General features: G+C 37.3%; 2 protein-coding genes across 3 annotated transcripts; both read right to left on the reverse strand.

Moving 5' to 3' along the window:
- Positions 1 to 68: 68 nt before the first annotated feature.
- On the reverse strand, positions 69 to 6,200 carry LOC133872594 (uncharacterized). 2 transcript variants are annotated; one of them, XM_062310163.1, is made up of 3 exons: positions 6,113 to 6,200; positions 3,691 to 5,889; positions 69 to 755 (listed from the first exon to the last, which is right to left on the reverse strand). In XM_062310163.1, the coding sequence occupies exons 2-3, from the start codon at positions 5,305 to 5,307 to the stop codon at positions 414 to 416; spliced, it is 1,959 nt and encodes a 652-aa protein (XP_062166147.1). In that variant the 5' UTR covers positions 5,308 to 5,889; positions 6,113 to 6,200; the 3' UTR covers positions 69 to 413. The 2 variants fall into 2 exon arrangements, with proteins under 2 accessions (XP_062166147.1, XP_062166137.1); XM_062310153.1 differs by having other exon boundaries at positions 3,691 to 6,185.
- Positions 6,201 to 20,371: 14,171 nt separating this feature from the next.
- LOC133872611 (chalcone synthase 1) lies at positions 20,372 to 22,545 on the reverse strand. The gene is made up of 2 exons (XM_062310184.1): positions 22,278 to 22,545; positions 20,372 to 21,518 (listed from the first exon to the last, which is right to left on the reverse strand). Exons 1-2 carry the CDS (start codon positions 22,453 to 22,455, stop codon positions 20,527 to 20,529), a joined length of 1,170 nt encoding a protein of 389 aa, XP_062166168.1. The 5' UTR covers positions 22,456 to 22,545; the 3' UTR covers positions 20,372 to 20,526.
- Positions 22,546 to 24,464: the final 1,919 nt, after the last annotated feature.

Below are 24,464 nucleotides of genomic sequence, written 5' to 3' on the forward strand. Positions count from 1 at the left end.
CACTAATCCAAATTGTTCAATTACAAATTATGGATATCGACAAAAATAAATAAATAAATCTACAGCTGTAAATGAAACCCCATACTACTGATAATCATTATGAGATCAAAAAAGTCAGTATGAAATGAAAGTGAATCAAGTAATCTAAATGGTGAAAAAATCCACCAAAGACAAGCAATGGCTGCAAGAATCACAATATCGTTTCTTTTTTCCCACCCCCACAATGATTTACTAAATTTTCCATTGACAAAGGATCATCACTTCCATATAGAAGCATAATCCTACTTTTTTTTTTCCCCTTACTGTATCATGAATTTATGGATTAATGAAACACTATTCCTATTTGTATCTGCTGAGTTCTTTTAGTGAGCTAAAGTATCTTTTACATCAGGATCATACTCTCAACGCTGACTTCATTGGTTATGACTTTTCCCTTTCTTTGATTTGTTCTTCTCCCGCATCTTCTTTTTCTTAGCTTCAGCAGTAATCCAACTGTAATCTGGGGGAATAGCAAATGGGTCTTGAATAGTTTCTATCCTACTGCTAGAACCGGCGGTGGATGAGCTGGGGCGATGATAAGGGGCTTTTATCCACTGAAACCAGGATGAACTCGAGGAATGTGTCACTGCTGGGCTCTCTCGCCCTGCAGCAGAAGGGCTTGAAGGGGGCGTTGTGAACTCATCCAACGGCTGTAGTTCTTCGAACTTTGTAAAAGTAACCAGAACTCTGATAGTGGGAACCACCGGGATAGCAACCTGAATGTTAAGTACAGATAACTCTTTCAATAGAGAGATCTAAACGAACAAAAAGACCAATATCAACAATAAAAAGTAAGGACTACAAAACAATTGATAGTCCTAAAAAAGCTGCTTAGCCTCATCAACAGCTGCTACCAGAATTTCTTCACTGGATAAAGATCTTTCTTGTATTGCATTCAAAACCCATGAGAACACGAAAGCATGCCAGAAAACAACAGAATATATTTTCCAAAAAAAAAAGCGACAAAAAAAATCCCAAACAAACATGTATAACTCATCTGGTGCACTGTGCAGAAAAATTGTTTGAACTTCAAATATTTCAATACCATAAAACATTCACAAAGTCTCAAGTGTCAAGTGATGATCATTATGAAGGATATAAAGAAAGATCAGAAAAGCCTTTTATTCATTCAGAAGTAGTTTCAAATCACCAGCATAAATTCTTTAAAGTTGAAAAGATAAACCAAACATGCCCAAACTTTTTTGTTGGTTTCTATTTTTCCCCAGTAGCACCTAGGCCTTGGCTGAGGTTGTACATGGGCTGGATTAGTGTAAGACCTTGGTTCAAATCTCAGCTAAAACTGAAAGCCAAGGTTTTGCACATAAAAGAACTTCCTCTGTTACCACTGGAAAAAATTCTTTCAGCAATTTCATAGCCAAAACCGCAAAAGTTTCTAGATACCAGATTCTCAAGTTTGGCACCTTACGATAGTCTTAATAAAATGAGAAGAAAGGCCTTTTCTGAATAAAACCCAAGTTTCTCAATTGCATTATTTGCATCCAACACCCATAGTCAACCATCCGTGACTCTTAATCAAGTTTCTAAACATGCTGTGAAGTTTAAGTTGTACATCCAAGTTTCAACACATATCTAGAGTTTCTTTTATGGTATTTCTCCATATGAGTGATTGTAGTACAAGACCCTGCATGTTTCTCAGAAATTAGTTATGGACAAGAAGATTGCTTTCCTCATTCTCAGTAACAAGGTTATCTATGAGACAACAGACTAAAAGGTGTCATTGGGAGTACAAGTAATTTTTTTTTCCTGGTAGATATGTCATACAATTGAAGATTCCTTCAGTTGATAAGGGACTGAATACTACATTCGACACTGACCATAAAGAAACATTTCATAAGGAATGAGGTTAAGATTGCCATAAGATCAGCTATAATCTATGAACCGGATTGTTGGGCCACTAAGAAACAATATGTTCATAAAATGAGCATAGATGGAATGAAAATATTAAAATGGATGAGTACGAATAAAAGAGAGGATAGAATAAGAACTGAAGTTAATCCATCTAAATGTGGGGGTGGCGAGTGGCAACTATTGATGAAAAGACCAGGGTGAGTTGCCTAACATGGCATGGCCATATGCAAGGAAGGCTAATGAATGCACTAGCAAGAAAAAGCAACTTAGTTCAGGTTGGAGTAGAAGGGGTAGAAGGAGGCCTAAAGTAATATGGGCAGAAATAATGAAAGAAGTTATAATAACAAGGAGTTGAAAGAGTATTACAGCCTTGGGATAAAATGGCAGAAATTGACATATTTAGCCTACCTTCCATTCCATAGCAAAACACAATCCTGCCAGGACTATTGTCTGTAGGATACCAAATCTGGTTAGCTAGGCACCTCTGTACAGAGATGGCAGCCTGAGAGTTTGCCCTTCCCTGTCAACTGGATTGGGTTCAAGTGGATTGAAGGACTTTTTAGTAAAAAATTCCTAACCTGACCTGTTTATTTTAGGGTGGGTTCAAGCAGGTAGACAGTTTTCTATGCACTATGACTGGTTTGCTTGGGTTCAGTTTGAAAAAATCAACCAATACCTAAACTGTTTTGTATCCTAACTGGGTTCAGGTCAACCAGTTTTAGTTGATAAAAGAATCACTACCATAGTCATTCATTTTGTGTGGATTTGGTTGGGTGGTGGGATCAGGTTGCATTTTTCCAGGTCTACCTATCAGGTAATGACATAATACATACATCAAAGAAATAAAATGGCCAAAAGAACTAAAAGAAAATCGAGGTCCTACAAGAGATAGCAGCTAAAGGTACAGAAACTGCATGCATCAAGGATAATAACTAAAAACAACTGAAATCAAAGATCCTCAGCACAACTCAAGTGAACCAAGAACCTAAAGTTTTAAAAAAATAAAAATAAAAAATGCCAACAAAACCCTGGAATCAAAGAAATAAATGCAGCATGCGAGAAGCAGTGCATAAAGGCCCATACCCATTTATTCCAACTTTTAATGCTGTGAAGCCAAGGCAGACTAGTTTAAGCTTGGCTCATTAGCTAACATAGGAAATTGCTTGTAGGAGGCGAACTGATCACAAGCTCAATAGTTCTCTAAGTATACTAGTCCAATCAGCATATCCTTCAAATTCTATAAGTCCTACCAGGTCCAAAACTATGCTATTAAGAAACCTGTAACCAACCCGTTGCAACCCAGCTCCTCCAAAGAGGTAATTTCTTACCTCAGTGAAAAATCTTAACAGTAATTAAAGTGTGGCAGTGTGGCTACAAATACTTGGAATGCGTTTAGAATTGCGATTTCGTAAACAAAAAATGCAATTTTAAACCTAACCGCAGAAAATAAATCGTTTGAAAGTTGCGTTTTTAAAAAATTGTGATTTGAAAACATAGAAAACTGATTTTTCAAATCTCAGCCAAGGGAGTACTTTTTTGAAAATTTATAATTTCAAGGGCTAACCTGCGATTTTAAAGGTCAAACTACGTCTTTGTCAAACGCTTAACTGTGTTATTAAAAATTACTTTTTTAAATCGCACATTTTAAATTCATTATTTTTAAATCGCAGTTTTTGAAATCGCAAACCCTATTCAAGAAAAGCATAAAAACAATTTGTAGGTAGGAAGTGGTGCATCTCTGGAAAAGGCGTGACCCCAAGGGCTACAGAAGATTAAACGTACCTTGACAGGAAAGGTTCCCATTGGAAGTTTTGTAGTAAGCAGTTCCCTCAAACGACGAATTGCCTTAACCTTGTTAGCAAGAATGTCAAGCAATGGCAGCAATTCTTCAGTTTGTAGTGGAAAGTTTGGCGAAAGCCAGAGAATAGGCCTCAATCCTCTCTTATACTCATTCTCCCGGCTTCCTTCCTTGTGACGATTTCTGCTCTCAGAACTTGTAGAAGAAGATGCTCTGGTATCCCTTCCTCTCCGGTGCTCATCCCCCCTCATTACAATCTCGACAGAGTGTCTTCCCGGTTTGGCCTGATTTCTGGATGGAGATTCTCCTAGAAGATCACTCACCTTGTCATCTACACAGAGGGAACTTCTTGGTGGGGCAATCTTCTTCGGTGCTTCATTTTTTGAATCCCGTTTCCTCCATCCAGCAAACCATCCTTTCTTTTCCTGCTTAGCCTCTCCATTTCTGCAACCATTCACGTCTTCAATAGGAATCTCCCTGTGCTCGTAACAACTATGGCGATGCCCAATAATCCCATCACTGTTCTCATTGGTTGATTCTGATGTATCCAACTTAAGAGCAGCTTCAAGTTGCCTCCTTTCATCCTCCGTCAAAATGTCACCGAACTCTTCACTATCTGTTTCATTGTCATTGCAGGATAAGAAGAACTCCTCATCTGTCATAGCCCCTGGGACTCTCCTAGATTTGATGCTCACAACCACATAGTGCATATCATATACCTTAGCCTTCCACAGGCCCACCATTTCCGTTTTTTCCTGTCGCCTCCATGTCAACTGTGGCAAAAGAACTGCCTGAGTCACATCAATCCCAGGCCTGAATATATTAGTCTGAGACATTGCAGTCACTTCTTGCCGAACCTCTTCTTCAGTTGCTGGAGAACCAGCACCATCCAAAGCATTCATCACCTCCTTATCCTTGTGTGAAATCATGCAAAGCGACCCTGGAGAGACCTTCCCATCCTCAGACCCATCGCCAAGGAAAAGAATACTCTGATCGGACCGCTGAATCCTAAAACCATCGAACCCAGCCAAAGTCATGTCTGCCCTCAAATTCGCACCCCTCTTCCAAATTTTGTATGTATCCGAAGGGGCAATTCTTGAAATGAATGGAATCACAGAACTCTCAAAGTGGAATGTAATTTCCATATAGAAGTCCCGCATCCTTCGCATAGACGCTATCAAGCGAGGCAACCTTCTACACCATTTTGCCCAGGCCAATGGCTGGTAATGCCTAACTATAATCATAGCAATCCCTTCTTCTCTATGGCATATCGCTTCCTGAAGGGCACTCCACCCCTGCTCATTCTGCAAGCTCCAATCGGCCCCAGCAACCATAAGCATTTCGGTAGCTATCTCATCACCAAGCTTTACAGCCAAGTGAAGAGGGGTGTCACGGTTTGGAACATCCCTCCGATCAATCACAGCAGCAATGGCTTCAGCTTTCTCTTCCTCGGCCAACGAAGTCGCCTCAGTACGAACTTCAGCTGGGTTACAAAGCCGCGGGAGACCAGCAAGTATCCTCCTGAGACTGGCATAATCCTTCGTGGCAATTGCCTTGTGCACAGGGCTATGAGCATATTTCGAAACGTCAATACCCGCCATGCCTCAGGAGTATAGACTACCAACCCAGACTAATATACAAAATCAAATTTTCAATTCAATCATCCAACACTAGAATCAATTGGATGCAATGAATGACCACTGTCCCAAATGAAGTTCTATAACCAAACTCGAGCAACAATTTGCGAATTCAAACAAATGAAACAGACCCAGTTCAAAAATTAGTCACCAAAATGAGAAATTCCTTGCAGTCTTTCCCAGAAATGTATTAGACCCAATTCAAAATTATACCCAAATGGCACAAGAGAACAGCATCTAAGACACAGTTTTGACACCAATCAGAGACAGAAGAAAAGGATCCGGGGTGGGCCCAAAGCAAGGATCCAAGAGGCCAAGAAATCTCACCTTCACCTTCTCCTTCTCCTTCTTATTCTTCTTTTGCTTCTTCTGTGTAACCCTCCAAAAGACCAAGATTGCACACCAAAAGAGCCTCAGGCACTCAACCCCACCACTTGTCCCTCTCTCTCTCTCTCTGTACAAGTTGATAAAGAACAAAAGATCCTTGTGATCCAATCCAGATCAGACAAACCCAAGAACACGCATGTGGGTGTTTGGAACAAAATTCTAAAATTTCCAAAAAAAAAAAAAAAAATCAAGGGAAAAGAATAACAAGAGTGGAGGAATCTGATAAAGAAATGGAAAAGAACACCGAATCAAGAAAGGAATACAAGAAAGCAACAAAACCCCACCATCCAAGCAAAGCTTACACAAACAGTTTATATTGAAAAAGGATTAAACACAAAAAGGGAATCAAGTGCGCAACTCATCCATAACATTTTTTTTTTACCTCTCTGCAGAGTTTACAGCACCTAAGAGGATGGGGAGTGTGTAATTGGACGATTAAGAGTGTAGGAGAAATAGGAGGAGAGGTCTAATTTTTCACTTTTTTTTAAAAAAAAAAATAAAAACCTTTTTTAACAACAGATAAGACACAGAAGAAAGAGAAAGAGACACACACAGAAGGTCCAAAATAGGAAGGCATCATGTGAGCCAGAAAAGAGGGAACCTGCTTTCCTATTTCCTATTTTTTTTAATATATTTAATTAATTTAATTAGATTCAGATTGCTTTGATTTAATTTGATCAGTCAAATAACCAAATACAAAAGTATGGTACTCAGATAAGTCTTCATTTTTCTAAATTGAATATATATTAATTAATTTTAAGTAGGCCCAAGATTAGGAGTAATTGTTTCTTATTAATTGAGAAGCCGCTGTAGGCTTGAGGTTTTTGAATAGTGGGATTCTTTAGGCCAGTGGGTATATACCGTCAAACAGTCTGTCAGGATAAGATCCGACCCGATTCTGAACCCACCAGGCTTCTTTACCCTTTTAGAATTGAATGCTTTCAAGATCTGGCTGGCCATTTGCCTGCATTTAATTTGGTATTACTGTTTATATCCCGAATGTGCTTATTTTTGGCAGAAGAAACTGTTAAATAAAAAGCATATGGGAAAACAAGAGAGGATTTGGACCTGATTTTTTTTTTTTTTTTTTTTTCTCAAGATTATAGGGGCGAGCGACAGGGAGAGAAGACTAAGAATACATAAACAAACACGTAAAAAAAAAGGCTAGACATCCTAACAATAAGCCCCGAAACAACATGCTCACAGAAAGTTTGGACTTGATTCGGATTAGGATAACGAAACAAAGACTAATATGGTAACTAATGAATCTCACATGCTTTTCTTCTTCTTAAGTTACTTATGAAAAAAAAATTATGTTTTAGCCTTCATCCTATTTTACTTTTCAACATTCTAGGTTTTCATGAGTTTTTATTGTCATTCCACATTTTAATGTGCATTACTTTATGGAATTTTTTGACATTGATGGCGTTGTCAGTTACTTCCATCATATTTAAAACTAAAATTTAGAACCAAAATCCTTATTCAATTCTGGTAAAAAAAGGAAAGTTTTATTTTTCCCTAGAATTTAAAATAAATATTCTCTAATATTGCCTCAACAGGATACTTGTATGAATTGAATGGATAAAAATTTCAAATAATTCGCTTGTTTGGACAGGTAAACCTCATAGAAATTCTCTTTTAAATAGTTGAGAATCGAAATTCGTAGTAGAGTTTATCCATTACTTTCTTTGAAGTTTTCTTAATTTGTGTTCTGGTTACAAACTCTATCAATTTCTTCAAATAATTTAAAAAAATTTCATCTATGGGTCCATTTGAGTTTGCGATTTTAAAATATATTATTTGAAAAACTGATTTTTTTTAAAATACAGTTAAGCATTTGGCAATATTGCAGTTTAGCTTATAAAATCGGAAATTAGCCTTTAAAATTCTGTATTTTAAAAAAATATCTTACTTGAGATTTGAAAAGACAGATTTTTTGCGTTTTCAAATCACAATTTTAAAAATCTCAGTTCTCAAACGATTTATATTCTACAATTTTTTTTTTATTTAAAATCGTATTTACTGTCTACAAAATCGCAATCACAAACACACCCTAAGCTTAGTTGAGATTAGAGAGGAGGGAGATTGGATTTTAAAATGTCTTATATTTGGATATTGCTTTGTTAAAAGGAAATCAAAAATACATTTTTGGTAAGAGGTAACCGTTGCTGAAAAAAAGGTGTTATCCTTTCAATGGTGTGGATCTCATTAAAGGCCAACCAAAATGTATATCCCAGTGTGAGAGAATTTAATTTCGCCACCATGGATATATATAAAACCGGTACAACCATGTAAATTAATTGCTTTATATATATATATTTTAATAGTAATATAAATACGGGACCAAAAGCAGTTACTGTCTGACCCGTCCATGTTTCTTGTCACTCCATGATTGAAATCCAGCCGGAGATTAGCTTTGACGGACAGCCGAGCGAGTTTGGGCAACTTGCCCAACCAACAGTTTGTCTTCAATCACTCAACATGATTATGCTAATGCCCTCTCCCATAATGAGTCCAAGCTAGCATATCAATAAGATAGCGTGACAGTTGCCACTTAATTTGACCATATCTATCATTTCTATAATATTTATTATTTTCTTTGAAAACTTTATCCATCCATATATTAAATTTTTAATTTAAAATTAAATTAGACAATGAAAATTACTCAATGAGATAGATATTATAAAATTAATCTGAAATCTGGGTGTTCATAGTAAAAATTGATAGTTTATGGTGAAAATACAACCAAATTGGGGATGGACATGGAATTAGTCTGCGGATCTTGGTTAGACCTCTACGCTCGGTAATGTCATCACTGTGTGTGGGCTAATCCGAAGTACTGTTCGGCTATAGATAAAGGACAGAATTTTTCGACAAACCACATATAAAAATGACACGTGTCCCTTAAACATTTGAGAAGCACATGTTTTTTTTTATTAATGCTATTAAAAAAGCTTGTAAGAAACGCATGATATTAAAATAACATGTGCTTCTCACATGTCAAGGGACACATGTCAATCTTAGTTGTAGGTTGTAAAAAATTTCCTATAAATCGATTTATAAAAAATTTCTGTCCATAAATAAACCATAATACCCTAATATAAAAATATTAAAAAAAAAAAAAAAAAAAAGAACTAATGCTATAATCTAGTAGCAACAGTTCTTTTCTTTTTCTTTGTTTCCTTTGCCATTGAACTTTCGCTGTCAACACAAAAATATCTCATTAGTCCAAATGACTATTTTTGCCTTTGAACAGATTTCTTTATACTTTTCAGATTTAACTTTTTCTCGAGCCTCCAAAAGAGATCATTCTCCCTCCCCCCCCCCCCCCCCCCCCCCTAGCCCCCTATTCTTTCTTTCTATATAACTTTCCTCATTGACTTCCACAGGTGGGATATCCCTGAAAAATATGCCTTCGAAACTGTTATTTACAAATCCTTTAATTACTGTTAAAATAATTGTACCATAAAAGTTACTTTAACCTTTTCGCGAGGAAAAGAGTGGAGAGATAAAAGTGGTCTAAAGTATTAATGGCCAATGGGCGTATCCACCTTCACGAGTAATCACAACTACACAAATTATGAAGATCACAGTTAAATTGAAAGCTTTGCGCGTCCACAGATTGGGCAAAATGCTAATAATTGCAACTCTTTTTATCTCGTGAATTTTTTCATAAATAATTGAAAAAAAACATCTAATTTATTTATTTATTTATTTATTTTTATAAATATCTGGACTTTTTATTTGATTACTGAAGTTAGAAAGTCACAATCAGATCTCTAAATAATTGAAAAAAAACAAACACTTCTATCCATCTAACTAATAAAAAATTTAGAAAAAAAAGTACACGTTCCACGTTCAGACTACTACCTAATTGTTAATGTCTCCCCGCTTAAACTTCCAATTGTGTCAGCGTGCCATAAACTACCAAAAAAATGTCAATATCCCCAATGCCAGTAAAAAGAAAAAAATGACACTACAAATTTTTCAATAAGACAAAAAATATTCTTATAAATATAAAGAATAAAAATAAAAATAAAAAAACAGGGGGTGGCTCGATTTTTCATTTTCTTGCTTAAAAAAAAATATTTTTTCTTTAAATTTTTTTTTTTATAATTTTAAGATTTTTTTTATACATATTGACATTTTTTGGTAGTTTATAAATAATATTAACACAATTGATAGTTTGAAGAAGATTGAAAATAAAGTGGTAATTTGAAGAGTATATGTACTTTTCTAAAAAAAAAAATTATGATATTACATTAAATTTCTTATTTAATGGCTAATGTGGTAAGAAGAAGCCTACATAATGATAATGAAGTAGATTATATTGAACCCTTACAATCATATACAATTGAATAAATTAAATATAATGGAAAGATCATTAAAATTCAAGCACTGATCCCTTATGATCATATACATCATGGTGGGAAATGCAGCATGTATTGCTTTATACCATTAAGAATGTCATCTTCGTTATAAAGTTTTTGTAATTGTGAACTTCTTATAATTGAATTTTTCTATATAGTGAATGAGTTTCCTAAGCTTGACTGCCCCAATTACGTACCAAAATGAACAGAAAATGTTGCATTTCAAGATCTTGAAATACAGAGATCTTGAGATCTTTATTTATTTCCATAGAAGTTAGAGTTTTTCTCAAACTTTCTTCATATCCAAAATATCTATGCCACAATCCAAACATAACAAAACAAAGGAGAAAGTTTCAAATTTTTAGTATTGAACTCTTATGATAATATACAATTTGAACAAGTTAAGTCAAGTTAAATTCAATTGAAAGATCATTAAAATTCTAGTGATAGCTTATGATCATATATACACCATGGTACGGAAATACATTATGTCTTACTTTGTACCATTAAGAATGTCATATTCATTAATGTGTTTGACAAGAGTCAAAAGAAAATAGACGTTCACTCGCTTTTAGGGCTATAGATGAATAAAGCTATTTATGAGCTCGCTCGAGCTCGGTGCACGCGTCACTCAATTATTATACAGGTCACTCGTGAACAAAAAATTATGATCGATTGTTAAACGATACATACTCTTATAAAACTCGATTTGGATTGATTAACGTTCGGGGACAAGCTTGTATAAGGCTCGAATCGCTTATTAGTTCGACTCGTGTGTATTATATATACAATCCGAATAAAGTTTTATACGAATATGTACCGTTTATATATGTGTCTTAGAAAGTTATTTGTCTCTATTGAAATCAACATTCGTATTTTTTGCGACTATGCGAATGATGGTTTTACAACAGTTTTAATTTATATGAAATCAATAGGGTTTGAGAGGCTATAACTAGGAATAATGAATTGCTTTACACCTTAAGTTAGTGATGAAGTCAATTTTCTATAACATCTCCATCTATTTACTATTGCTTTCACGTTCTTATTTAGTTTCAATTGCAAAACAAAATAAAACAAAACCAACTTCTTCTTCTTTTTTTTGAATTCGGATTAAAATTAATCTAGATAACTTAACAACCAAAACCATGCAGTCATTGAAGTTCGACACCCTCATATAGACCTATTATACATGGAAAAATGCTGGGGCGTACACTCCTGTACACCCCTTGTCCCACTCTCACTTGTTATAATTTATTTTATTTGTTTAAAAATTAAAAACACAAGTGAGAGTGGGACAAGGGGTGTACAGGAGTGTACACCTCAGTACTTCTCTTCTACATGAATTCGTTCTATTGCAAGTAGTAATTTTATTATTGATATATATTCACTCGGACCACATTGTGTGTGTGTATATATATATATACACATTATTGGGTTCCCTTTATACATTTTTGCATGGATCACCTAACCCACTAATAATAGAAGAGCTTACCAAAAACTGACCCATTTTACAAACTAACAAGTTAACCCCCAAAAGATACTTTTTCATCTTCTATAGAGAGAGAGTTTCTGAGAGCTTGTTTTCTCCAGGGACGCCTCCCTCCCCCCGGGGGTGCTTATCCCTCTAGTCTCTATATGAGCTAGGGTGGTTTTTGTTCCCCTTGTTTGTTCTAGTGGAAGTTTTTTTTGTTCCCCTCAGCTTGTTTTTGGTGGTGGTGTTTGTCCTCCTAGGTGTTGGGGCTATGGAGTTTGGTTATTTGTGTTTTTGTTGTTGTTTTCCTTTAGTTTTGACAGATTCATTTCATTTGAAGTCGTCTTTGGGTGTAACCTCGGTTCGTGTTCTTTTAGCTTTCTTTTCTCTTAAATCTATGGTGTTAAGCCGGAGATCTTTCGACACGACCACCCAGACTTTGTTCGCCGTCAGCCTCTGTTCCTGCTGCCTCATTCACCGGTGACGTCAAACTTCCACGCTCGGAGCGTGGACTGCACGCGTTGAGGGTATGGCTTGCACGTGAGGGCCACGATCACCTTTCTGGCCGGCGGGATGGTGTTGTCGGGAAGGAATGCTGATTGGCTGCAGCAGGGGTGGCCCGGTGTGCCGGTGTCGAGGTTGCTCTCCACTTGCCGGCTTAGCGTTTTGTTTTCTATCTGTTTTGTATATTCTTACTTTCTTTCACAGTTTACTATTGTAATGGGCTGAAAATTACTTGAGCATTTAGGTGGCTTGAAAGCTAGACCAAACTTTCTCATTTTTAGATGGGTGGTGCTGCTTTATTGTTTAGAGAGGGCTATAATTTTGTTCTTGTAATTTTAGTTTGTTGCTTTGGTAACTGCTTTAAGCTAGGTTTGATCCTAGCTTGGTGTTTAGAGATTCTTTATCTCTCTTCACTAACTTCAACCTTTGGGTTTGTGTTGTAGATTTTGGGACTGGTTTATTTGCCTTCGGGCTATTGTATTTGCCTTCGGGCTTTTTATTGAATGAATGTCCCTAATAAAAAAAGAAAAAGAAAAGAAAAAGAAAAAAAGAAACAAGTTAACCCCCAAAACACACAGCTTTGTATTCAACCGATGAACCGAATACAAAGCTCCAAAATGCAAGACTTTTTTTTTTTTTTTTCAAACGCCTAGCTGGGTAGCTGTCTTCCATCTCAATCTTGCACCTGTTATGCTTTGACACGTCTCTCTTAGAATTCGCAACTCTATCTTCAATCTGAATTCACTCTCCTCTTTTCACGTTATGCTCTTTCATCTTCTTGCTTGAAGCTTCTATCACCTTCTTCTACCTTCTTCTGGTTTTAACCTTCCTTACCCTAGAAGCTCCTGAAACTCTACATGCTTGAACGCTTATTTCAAACCCATTGCCTCTTCTTCACATTTTTCTACTGAAAGTCTAAAATACATTTATCTTATATTTTCTTATGCGAACCCATTAGTAACAAAACATAAAAAATGATAAATCGGCTATTTTGATAGAGTCGTAATCTTCAATGGCTACTTCAAAGAGCCTTAACCTCCAAAACACAATAAATTGTATTTAAAAATAATAATCAACTCATAACTTTGTTATTGATAGTTTTCCTCTAATGCTCCGTTTGTTTTGTCGTAAAATAGTTTCTGTCGTAAATATTTTTGACGAAATTATTTTCAGAAAAAATAATTTTCTCGAAAATATTTTCCTGCGTTTGGCTTGCATGAAAAAATTATGAAAGGAAAAAATACAACTACCGCTGGAATTCGGCAATGTCCAGTCGCCATTGTCAGATTTTGGCAAGCATGTTTGGCTAGATTCTCGCCGGACTCCTCTAGATCCAGTCAAATCTAGCCGGATCCCGGCCATTTTGGCCAGATTCGGCCGGCTTCTTCCCATGGCCGGATTCCGGCCAGTTTCAGTCGGAATCTGGTCTGCTGGCATCCAACGACGATGACCGGATGTCGCCAAATTCTGCCGCCGGCAATATTCCGATGGCCATATGTTGCCGAATTCCGGCGCCGCCTGGATTCCGACGACTGACTATTGCCGGATTCCGACAATCGAATATCAAATGTGCGTGCAAAGACGAAGAGTTTAATTTCGGGAAAAAAAAAAAAAAAAAAAAATATCGTAAATCGTTTTCCAAAAATTAAAGAAGGTTTTACGATCAAGCTGAAAATGATTTTCGTTGACCATTATTTTTGCCCCTATCAAATACTGTAAAATGCCGAAATCATTTTCCAGAAATTATTTTACACTGAAACAAACGGAGCATAAATAGAGAAACAATAGACTACCGATTACATAAGAGACCAATTAAATATTGACTTTTAAGACTATTCCTAACTATACTAAACTACAAAATAAATGGAGATTTACTCCTTATTAGTCTCTAAGACATCTTTGTCTTTCCCATTGTGGGCACAATCAAGTATTTGGCTCATTAAAATTTTCACATGGAATTCTTTATGAGAAAACAAAAGTCCTTGTGTTTGGGATTTTATTGCTAGAGCTCATAATCGGTTAGTGACCATGCTGTTGATTGAAGCCAACAAAGCCTTGGTTTAGATTTTAGTATTTGTTATTTTCATAATAGTTAAGTGATAATTTTAGAAGGGTTTTAAGATATTTTAAGAGTAGTTTGTATAATTTTTCCTTAGGGACAAGAAAATTGTTAGGGGAAAGGAATGATATTGTAATATTTTCTTGGGAGTTAAGTTAGAGAATGCATATATGTGGTGAGTGGGTGGTGATATCCAATTTCTCTTTTAAGTCTCTGACCAACTTCTTATTTATTTTTATTTCTTTTCTTTTATTTTCTTTCTCTTCCCTTCCCTTCCCGAACCAAACAAAAATGCGTCTCTTATTTTATTTTTTATTTTTCCGAGAGCATAACGGCTGGGCTACAATGCAATAACCTTTGCGTGTTGGATGACCTATGACGGCAGAAGACTTGACAATGAGAAGCTTTTAGCGGCGCGGTAGTTAACGGCACACCTAGAAGCATGAGTTTGATGAATTCTGGATGTGCGGCTGGGGTGAGCTACTTGGGGTTGACGAGGAAACCATAGCAGCTGCTTGATGCGGTGTTTTATGGCGGGTTGTGAAACTAAAGGCGGATATTTTGTGGCAGGTGCATCTAGGAAGACAGTGGTTGTTGGTGAACTAAACGGCACAAATCTACATTTGATGGTAGTGGATAGGGTGGTGCCGGTGGGGTAGGTGTTATGGGTGGGAATTGGCTTGCTGGAGAGGGGCGTGGTGGAGAAAAACTTTTAATTCTTCTCATGTGCTCCTCAATCTGCTTGCTAAATTTAGCTTTTCACATTAGGAAATCTAATCACATCTTTTATAGCCTTACTTATTGCTCTGCACCCAAAAAGATTTGGAAAGACACGGTGATGGTGTGGATTGCTGATTGCTGTATAAAACAATCAACTTTGCTCTGATACCACATAGAAAAGTATAAATCGGCTAATTCGAGAGAGTCGTGATCTCCAATGGCTACTTCGAATGAGCTTTGAGTTCCAAAACACGGTAAACTGTATTCTAAAATAATAATCAACTCATAACTTTGTTATCGATTGTTCTCTTTTAAACAAAGAAACAATAGATTACCGATTATATAAGAAACCAATTTGGTCTTGACTTCTAAGACTAGGATGACTATAGTAAGGAAAGATTATGAATTAGAGATCTGTTCCTTATTAGACTAGACTACAAAATAAATGGAAATTTACTCATTAGTAGTCTCTAACTTAACTCTCAATAAAAGATCACATTATTTTCCTTCTAAAACCTTACACATGCACGCTTCAATTCAAACATATCTCACTTTCAAAAACCCATCTCCCTCATGCGATTATTGTTGGCCTTGGTTAGTGCATCGATATGTGAGAGAAATCAAGAGAAGAGGGAGTTTATTGGTCGGTTTTTTCGGGGCTCGGGTTGGTAGCTACGCCATCGCGCAATGGTCTACCGCCATGGAGCACGTCGAGGCAGCAGTCGTGTGTTTGTCGACTTTTATGCGATGATCTTGTGTCGTTTGGAGTTTGGAGAGAGTGAATCTGATTGAGGCTCACACAAGGAATTCTCCTTGGCGAGCCGAGCTGAGCTCAGGTATTGTAGCTTGTCACAAACTCGAGCTCATGAAAATTGTAAACGAGCCGAGCTCGCACAGATGCTATTCGCCCTACCTCGGCTTGTTTACATCCATCACTACTCCATAAGGTCCCCTTAGTAAGCTGAAGCTATGTGAAAAGTGAAAACTACGAACCCTACTTGCAAATTGCAATACTATGAAAAACATTTCTTAAAATGTTTTGCTGAAACCCAATAGTTTTTCATTGACATCCCATTCAAATATATTTCACGAACGGATCAATGTAGTCCGATTACGTAATATACCTAACCAAGCCTCATAAGTCTATACGAAAAAAAAAGAGAGAGAGAGAGAGAGAGAGAAGAAGAAGAAGAAGAAGAAGAAAGAAAAAAAGATGATAATCTTTTTCTTTTTCTTTTTCTTTTTCTTTTTCTTTTTCTTTTTCTTTTTCTTTTTTTTTAAAAAAAAAAGCATTTGAATAAGAAATAATAAAATAAAATAAAAAAGAAGAAAACTAACTTGTGTGAGAATGGGAGAAGGCATTGCCAAAGGTTTTCAAGAATATGTATGTGACCAAATTAATTGTTCTGAGGTTCTGAATCAACCTGAGTTATATTATGCATGGCTCCATTGTTATCTTTATCTGCTACTATAAAATATGTAAATAGCATGATAATGACTGGTGTTAGTGTAACGACCCACCCCCAATGACACAATATTGTGACGTCCCATATCGCCTGGGAATGAGGATGTGCTTATATGTATAAATGTACCCTTTATGACACAACGCGTTTTAAAGTCGTGATGGTTATGAACCTATCAGAACTCCGCAGTTAAGCGTGCTTCTACGAGAGCAATCCCAGGATGGGTGACCTCTTGGGAAGTCTGATTTGGGAAGCCAAAAGCGGACAATATTGTGTCATTAGGGGTGGGTCGTTACAAATGGTATCAGAGCCATTGCCCAGCCTGAGATGGTGGGAGCGTGCACAAGCCCAATGAGGGACGCCAGCGGGGACGCTGGGTCCAAAGAGAGGGTGATTGTGTCGTCCCACATCGCCTGAGAATGAGGATGTGCTTATATATATAAATGCATCATTTATGACACAACGCGTTTTAAAGCCGTGATGGCCATGAACCTATCAAAACTCTGCAGTTAAGCGTGCTTCTGCGAGAGCAATCCCAGGATGGGTGACCTCCTGGAAAGTCTGGTTTGGGGAGCCAAAGCGGACAATATTATGTCATTGAGGGTGGATCGTTACAAATGGTATATATATATATATATATATTTTTTTTTTTCTTCTCTTTGTCTTGGCCGAACTCAATTCAGAATTTTTGGATTATGAAATCCTCTCACTTTTCAATTCAGCCAGTGGCTATTTTGGGGAATCGATAAATTGTTGTCTATTTTGTTTTATTTCTTTTCTTTTTATTTTTATGTACAGATTTGGGTTTGCCCTAAATTCTTTCACAAAGAGATGTATAGTCCTAAAAAATTCTATTTTTGGTACAAAGTAGTTTAATGTAAACATTTAAATCTTTTTGTAAATTTCTTAAAAATCATGGATCATTTTTATAAACCATTTTTTATTAAGAGTATAGTTCGTGATATCGGAGTTTATTAAACTTTATTATATTGAAGGAGAATATTTCTGATGACAATTACCTTTATTAATGTCTTTAAACATATCTAGGGAATCCATTCTCAGTAGGTTAGCAAGACAAATCCTAGTGGTGTTAGTGTGTAGTTTAGTGACTAGCACGAGGTATTGATTTATTTAAACCTGTACCAGGTGACTAGTTAGCAGTCGAGATAGTCCAGCGACTTATTGCAATCAGAGAAGTAAGGGATCCTCTACCCCTTTTCAAATTGTTTTATGTCATATTACTTTATCCTTTTTTTTAAAACATATTTGCAATTAATTGTTCTTGTTCTATATTTCAAATTATATTGATGCATGAAGGACTGTTTTAAAAATAGTTTTGAGATGAAAATTTGTCGGTATAAATGTTAATCTTGAAATCACTGTTTTAAAAGAAACTTTGGTTATAAAGGATTTTTCTAATTATTCGTAAATTGTGTAGTTGGTTCCCGAGACGGGAAGTTACAGCTTTTTGAAATTAATGAGAAAAGGAGAGTAAAAATCCTCCCACACGTTGCCTCAAGAGTTATCAAAGGAATAAGAATAATTTGTGAGTATGAGATTTTTATAAATGAGGCACGTGTGTGGAGGAGATTATTATTTTGGCCCCAGATATATTCACAGAGATTTGCAGAGTTTAAGCTCGGTACCGTTGCTTGGATGGAAGCGCAACCGCTCAAGGACTTAGAGAAAGCGGATCCATCCCTATGTCATGCTAAGTGCACTTCAATTAATTAGTTGACGGGGTAGGGCCTGTGGCCACAGTTTACCTGCCTGAGGTCGCAGTAGACCGCGCAACCCTAGTACACAGAGCGTAATAGTGTACATGGGCCCTACATATGAGAAATCCATTTATCAACCAGTAATTTTATGTGTTAAGTAAAATGCCGAATTTTTTATTATTTGTATTCTAGAAATTTAGATTTCAAGTGTATTTTAATAATTGTTTTAAAGAAAAAGAAGTTAACTCAACTGTTTTATGGTTGAGGGTTACCTTGCTGAGCATTTTTCGCTCACCCCTTATTTTGTTTTGCTTTCAGGTTATGAGCAGAGAGACCTAGGCGGCCGGGATGAGATCTAGGCTAGCATTAGGACATTGCATCTCAGTTACCTTAATAAGTGCACTTGCATAATAAATTTAGTTTTTCTTTAGATTTTCAATTATTGAATCAAACATAATTGTTCATTTCGAAATAACTGTTTCCGCATTTATTAAAGCTTTGAGTTTTAAAATCTTTATTATTTTTGTTATTAAATTCAGCATATTAGCTAGGTTGTTGGCAGACCTTACGAATCTTTGCAGTTTGGTGTATGAAAATGGACGAACCTAACTCTTAGCGGTTTGGGGGCGTTACAATTTGTAACGACCCACCCTCAATAACACAATATTGTCCGCTTTTGGCTCCCCAAACCAGACTTCCCAGGAGGTCACCCATCCTGGGATTGCTCTCGTAAAAGCACGCTTCACTGCGGAGTTCTGATAGGTTCATGACCATCACGACTTTAAAACGCGTTATGTCATAAAGGGTACATTTATACATATAAACACATCCTCATTCCCAGGCGATATGGGACATCACAGTTAGACATTTATTTTTTATTACCAAAATATTCTACCCAAACTCATAAGATCGATCTATATTAAATTTGACATATCTAATAGTATTTTTTTTGTTTTTATTTTTATTTTTTTGAAAATGACATATCTAGTAGTATTTATGTTGTCATGTCATTTAAAATGTTTAAATGACATGATATCATCTACATTTGGAGTGGAACCAAGTCAGATCTGTTTTCGGTAAGAAGCCCCTATCATATCGGGCTACAGGATCGGGCTCAATCTTTGGGGTAGCCATCCAATGCGGGGGGTTATCTGATGAACTGTGGAGCTCAATTTGGAAGCTACGTACGGGGACCAGCTGTGCTGAGGAACTTCGTGTGGAAAGTTTGTAGTGATGTGTTGCCCACAAAGGAAAAGTTGGCCTGTAGACATATCAGTGAGGACCCCCTCTGTCCCATATGCTGCCAGGAAAACGAATCCATTTTCCACATTCTTTGGAAATGTCCTGCGTCGGTTGCAGGTTGGCAAGAAAGAAGTAGGCGTATCCAAAAGCTTTATTTAAATGAGGGTGACGGAATGGACTTCTTTTCTCAGTTAAAAGAAAAACTAGGGGAGGGTGATCTCACTCTGGCTCTAACTGTGGCTCGCAGGATTTGGATGAGAATGAATGATTACATCTTCCGGAATCAGTTTACTCCACCCCTAGTTTTGTATCATCAAGCTGAGTAATCATCCCTTGGTTTTGCCCATGCTACTATGCCCCCGGGTGTTTCTGATGGGGGGAGGGAGTTAGCACTTGGAAGATGGTCCCCTCCTTCTACAGGTTGGCTCAAATGCAACTGGGATGCAGCTCTTCATAAGGAGGGGAAATTAAACGAATGGGGGTGGGTGTGGTGATCAGGGATGCACAAGGTAATGTGGTGGCGGCTCTGGCTAAGACCATCCCTTGTATCACGGCTGCGGAAATGAGTGAGGCGGTGGGGGCCTGGGAGGCGGTTTCATTGTGTGTGGGAAGGGGTTATTCTCAAGTTGTTTTTTAGGGTGATGCTTTGAATGTGATCAAGGCAATACAGCAAATTCCACCATGCTGTTTCATTGTGTTGGGGACAATTGATCGATGACACTCGGACGCGACTCCATGGTATTAGCCAGTTCCAGCTTCAACACATTCGATGGGAGGCTAACCATGCAGCCCACTCTTTGGCCAAATGGGCAGTGAACCAACTGTGTGATTCTTTGTGGGTGGGGGAATGTCCTCCTCAATTATTTGATGTTATTCTTGCTGAGCAAGCCTATTAATCATAAATGAGAAGTTCTCTTTTTCAAAAAATTAAAAAAAAAAAAAAAAAAAAATGTACACATGCAATTAAATACAATAAAATAATATCGAGATAATAAAACAGATAGGCCCCATTTTAAGTAAAATAAAAAAGATAGTCTATCAAGCTTCCCTTGGTAGCTTGGGAATTAATAATATTTATGGTACTACCATACACAAAATGCAACTTGAATTATTTTATTATAACATAATTAGTTGGCACATGGTTCTTCTTTTTGTTTGTTGATATTACCTGTAACGCATTTCAAGAACATGAAAATGAAACACACCCAATGTAAAAAAAATGCAGCAAACCAAAGAAAGACAACGGTCTTCAAGTAGACAAACTGTGGAGCACAACGGTCTCGACGGTAAGCCCAGGTCCGAACCCAAAAAGCACTCCCCACTCGAGCCCCTCTCCGGTGGTCTTGAGCCCATTCTCAGCAGACTTCTTCCTCATCTCATCCAAAATAAACAACACGCAAGCGCTTGACATGTTGCCATACTCACTAAGCACGTGTCGCGTGGCAGCCAACTTTTCGGCCTTGAGGCCCAACTTGGACTCTACTTGGTCCAGGATTGCAGGCCCACCAGGATGTGCAACCCAGAAAAGAGAGTTCCAGTCAGAGATGCCCAATGGCTGGAAGGCCTCAACCAGGCTCTTCTCAATGTTCTTTGAGATGAGCCCAGGAACATCCTTTAGGAGATGGAATGTAAGCCCAACCTCACGGAGATGGCCGTCGATAGCCCCATCGCTATCGGGGAGAATTGTTTGGGCCGCAGAGACTAGTTCAAATAAGGGCTTCTCGACCTCGGGCACAGGATCAGCCCCAACTATGAGTGCAGCAGCACCATCACCAAACAAGGCCTGACCCACAAGACTGTCAAGGTGGGAATCACTAGGCCCACGGAATGTGACCGCGGTGATCTCCGAGCACACGACAAGCACACGCGCGCCCTTGTTGTTCTCGGCGAGGTCTTTGGCTAGGCGGAGCACCGTGCCACCAGCGAAACAACCTTGTTGGTACATCATGAGCCGCTTCACGGACGGGCGAAGGCCCAAGAGCTTAGTGAGCTGGTAGTCGGCCCCTGGCATGTCCACACCACTAGTGGTGCAAAAGACTAGGTGGGTGATCTTGGACTTGGGCTGGCCCCACTCCTTGATGGCCTTCGTGGCTGCTTCTTTCCCTAGCTTTGGTATTTCAACCACCACCATGTCTTGCCTAGCATCCAGTGAGGGTGCCATGTAGGCGCATACGTTTGGGTGCTCTTTTAGAATCTCCTCTGTCAAGTACATGTAGCGCTTCTTGATCATGGATTTTTCACCTGAAATATTGCATGCCACAACGTACACTAATTACTATACCATTTCTGTTCCAAAGATCATCACTTGTTAACTTCTATTCTAATTAACAATAACTACCCACTAATATAAATATAATTTTTTTTTTTTTTTTTGGGTGAATAAAAGCTTTATTGCTCAAACTCAACAATACAACTCTCCAGAGACAACAAGAACCAAACACAAACCACAAAAGCTTCCTCAGAACAGAGGAAACAACAAACAAGACAATTAAAGAGCCAACAAACACAGCTCTAAACACCAAAGAGATTATACAAAGCAAATTCCAAAGACAAGAGCCACAAGGCTACTTTGAAACAAACTTTGAAACCAATCTAACTTTCACTTAATTTCCATCTAATCTTGGAAAGAAGAGCATCCTCAAACCGGGGGTACCATTATGCTATAAAAATATAATTGACTCACACTTAACACTGTCATCGATCATATGTGGACTTCCTTAACGTACGGGAATATACTCCAATATATATACATATATATATGTTGTTTTGCTTTTCTAAGCAGCTATATATGTACAAATTGATCAAACACCAATTCCCTTCTTGATGAAAAACACTAGCAAATACATACATATATATATATATATAGACAAGTATATGTGCATGCATGCGATCTGCCTGCAGGATCTGATCGACTACAAGTCTACAAATATATATACATATATAGAACCATAATCAATATATAATAAGAAAAATCACAAAAAGAAAGTGAGTTCCCCTTACACATGCGCTTGAATTTCTCTTTGAGCTCTGTCTTGTGCTCACTCTTTGTGATGCGGAAGTAGTAGTCCGGATATGTGCTCTGCTCGACACAGTTGGGAGGAGTGGCGGTTCCAATGGCCATGACCGTGGCAGGGCCTTGAGCCCTTTGAGCCTTGCGGACTTCATCGACGGTCACCATTTTTCTCTTACTTTGCGTGTCTGGCGGTGGCTGCTATAAATGTTGTCTAAGAAGGTTGCAAAGGTTTGTAGAGCCTTGGGTGTTATACACAATGTCAGGAGAGAGTGGTCATATATATATATGAAAAGAACGAGGGGTGGTAGATGGGGATCACGTGCTTGACCCAAGCCTTACGAGAAGACCCCAACAACTCGAACCGTAACGGCGCGTTTGCACGTGACATGAGAGTTTGGTACGTTTGCCGCTCAAACCTCCGCATGATTTCGTACCAAACAATGGAACATCATTACTCAAGTTTGATTTACGTAGGTGTAAAAATATAGGTGTATAATAATCGTTTGTATTTGCAATTTGTAATCTACATATGAAGATGTAGTTGGTAAAAATTAAATCCGAGGATAGCGGTTCTACCACCTAATTATTAATATTGTCTCCCTCAAGCTACTAATCGATCTATTTTTTTAAACTATTGAAAAATCTCATTATTCCCCTTAATAACAAAAATACCATTCATAAAATTATTAATTTTTTAAAATAAAATTATTAAAAAAAAAAAACAGCTTTTTCTCTTTTTCTTTTTCTTTTTCTTTTTTTAAAAAAAATCAGTTATTTTTTGGTTTTTATTTAATATTTTTCGTTCTTTTTTCTCTCTCTTTTTTTTTTTTCTTTCCTTTTTTCCTTAATTTAATTTTAATTTGTTTTTTAAAATGTTAAATTTTTAGTTTTTTTCTTTTTTTTTCATTTTTGTCTTTTTGTTGGTCTAACTTAGGAAAGACATTGACATATTTTGATAGTTTGAGGGGGGGATATTGATACAATTGGTAGTTTTGGGGCATTGACAATTGAGTGGGATGTGTGTGTGTGTATATATATATATATATTTAGTAATTCACATCTCAATTACTCTACGAGACAATGACCCTCTATGACTAATAATTGTGAATTGTATAACAAATGAAATCTTAATTTATTTAAACTTGTATACAGTAATCCAACTAGGGGTGGGCGCGGGCCGGATTGGGCCGGATTTACATGTTTCCCACAATCCGCCCCGCAGTGAACGGGTTTGAAAATCAAGATCCGCAACCCGCATAGTGAATGGTCAACCCGCTGGGCCTTGGGTAGTGCGGATCGAGACGGGTTCATGCGGGTTCGGGTATTTTTTTATTATTTTTTTTATGGGCCCAAAATCAGAAAAATAATTCACAATCTTGTTAACCCAATTCAAAATTTGAAAATCCCAATTGAATCAACCTCACCAGCAAACAATAACAAGAAGAACTAGAATTACCAACAAACCTAACTGTAAATAACTTTTTTATTCTTTTATGTGATTGTAGATTGAATGAGTATGTGTATGTGAGAATGTAAAGATGAAAATGTATATAAAAATGGAATAAGAATAGAGATGAAATGGATAGTGCAGAATTGAATGAAATCAAAGGAACACAATTTGGACAATTCGTGAGTCTTATAATTTTTTTGGAGAAAATTTGATGAAATAAAAAGGCACACCCCTAGTCATGATTCTTATAATTTTTTTAGGAGCAATTTGATGGTACGAGTACAAAGGGATTGCGGGGTGGGGCAAGGCGGGTGTGTGGGTGAGAAAAAATTTAATACTGCAACCCGCCCCATAAATCACGGGTTGGCATATTTAGGATCCGCACTTTTTTAGAAATGTCTTATATCCGTTATTGACGGGGCGGGTTGGTGCAGGGCGGGGCAGGTTCGCGAGTGCGGGTGGATTTTGCACACCCCTAAATCCAACTCCTATCTTCACTATCAGAATCTTTTCCCTAATTAATTAAATGGAAGTTAGCATTTTGTCATATCTATATTTCCATATAGCTACGGACAATATTCGTATTCCTCAATTTGTTTCTCTGAGATGTTAATATTTCATCTACATTTTCAATCTGCTGAGAGGGGAAGTCCACCGTCCCTCAAGTTTGCTGCATTTTAATGGAAAAATAATAATTGCTAAGGAAAATTAATAATTACCAACC

Source organism: Alnus glutinosa, chromosome 1 (assembly GCF_958979055.1).
Source record: "Alnus glutinosa chromosome 1, dhAlnGlut1.1, whole genome shotgun sequence".
Lineage (NCBI taxonomy): Eukaryota > Viridiplantae > Streptophyta > Magnoliopsida > Fagales > Betulaceae > Alnus > Alnus glutinosa.

Bases quoted from the DNA above. Each gene is read 5' to 3' on its own strand.
- LOC133872611 (XM_062310184.1), bottom strand. From the start codon at position 22,455: ATGGTGACCGTCGATGAAGTCCGCAAGGCTCAAAGGGCTCAAGGCCCT. The intron at 21,519-22,277 runs GTAAGGGGAACT...GCAATATTTCAG, and splicing joins AGAGAAATTCAAGCGCATGT to GTGAAAAATCCATGATCAAG.
- LOC133872594 (XM_062310163.1), bottom strand. From the start codon at position 5,307: ATGGCGGGTATTGACGTTTCGAAATATGCTCATAGCCCTGTGCACAAG. The intron at 756-3,690 runs GTACGTTTAATC...CTTAACATTCAG, and splicing joins TGGGAACCTTTCCTGTCAAG to GTTGCTATCCCGGTGGTTCC.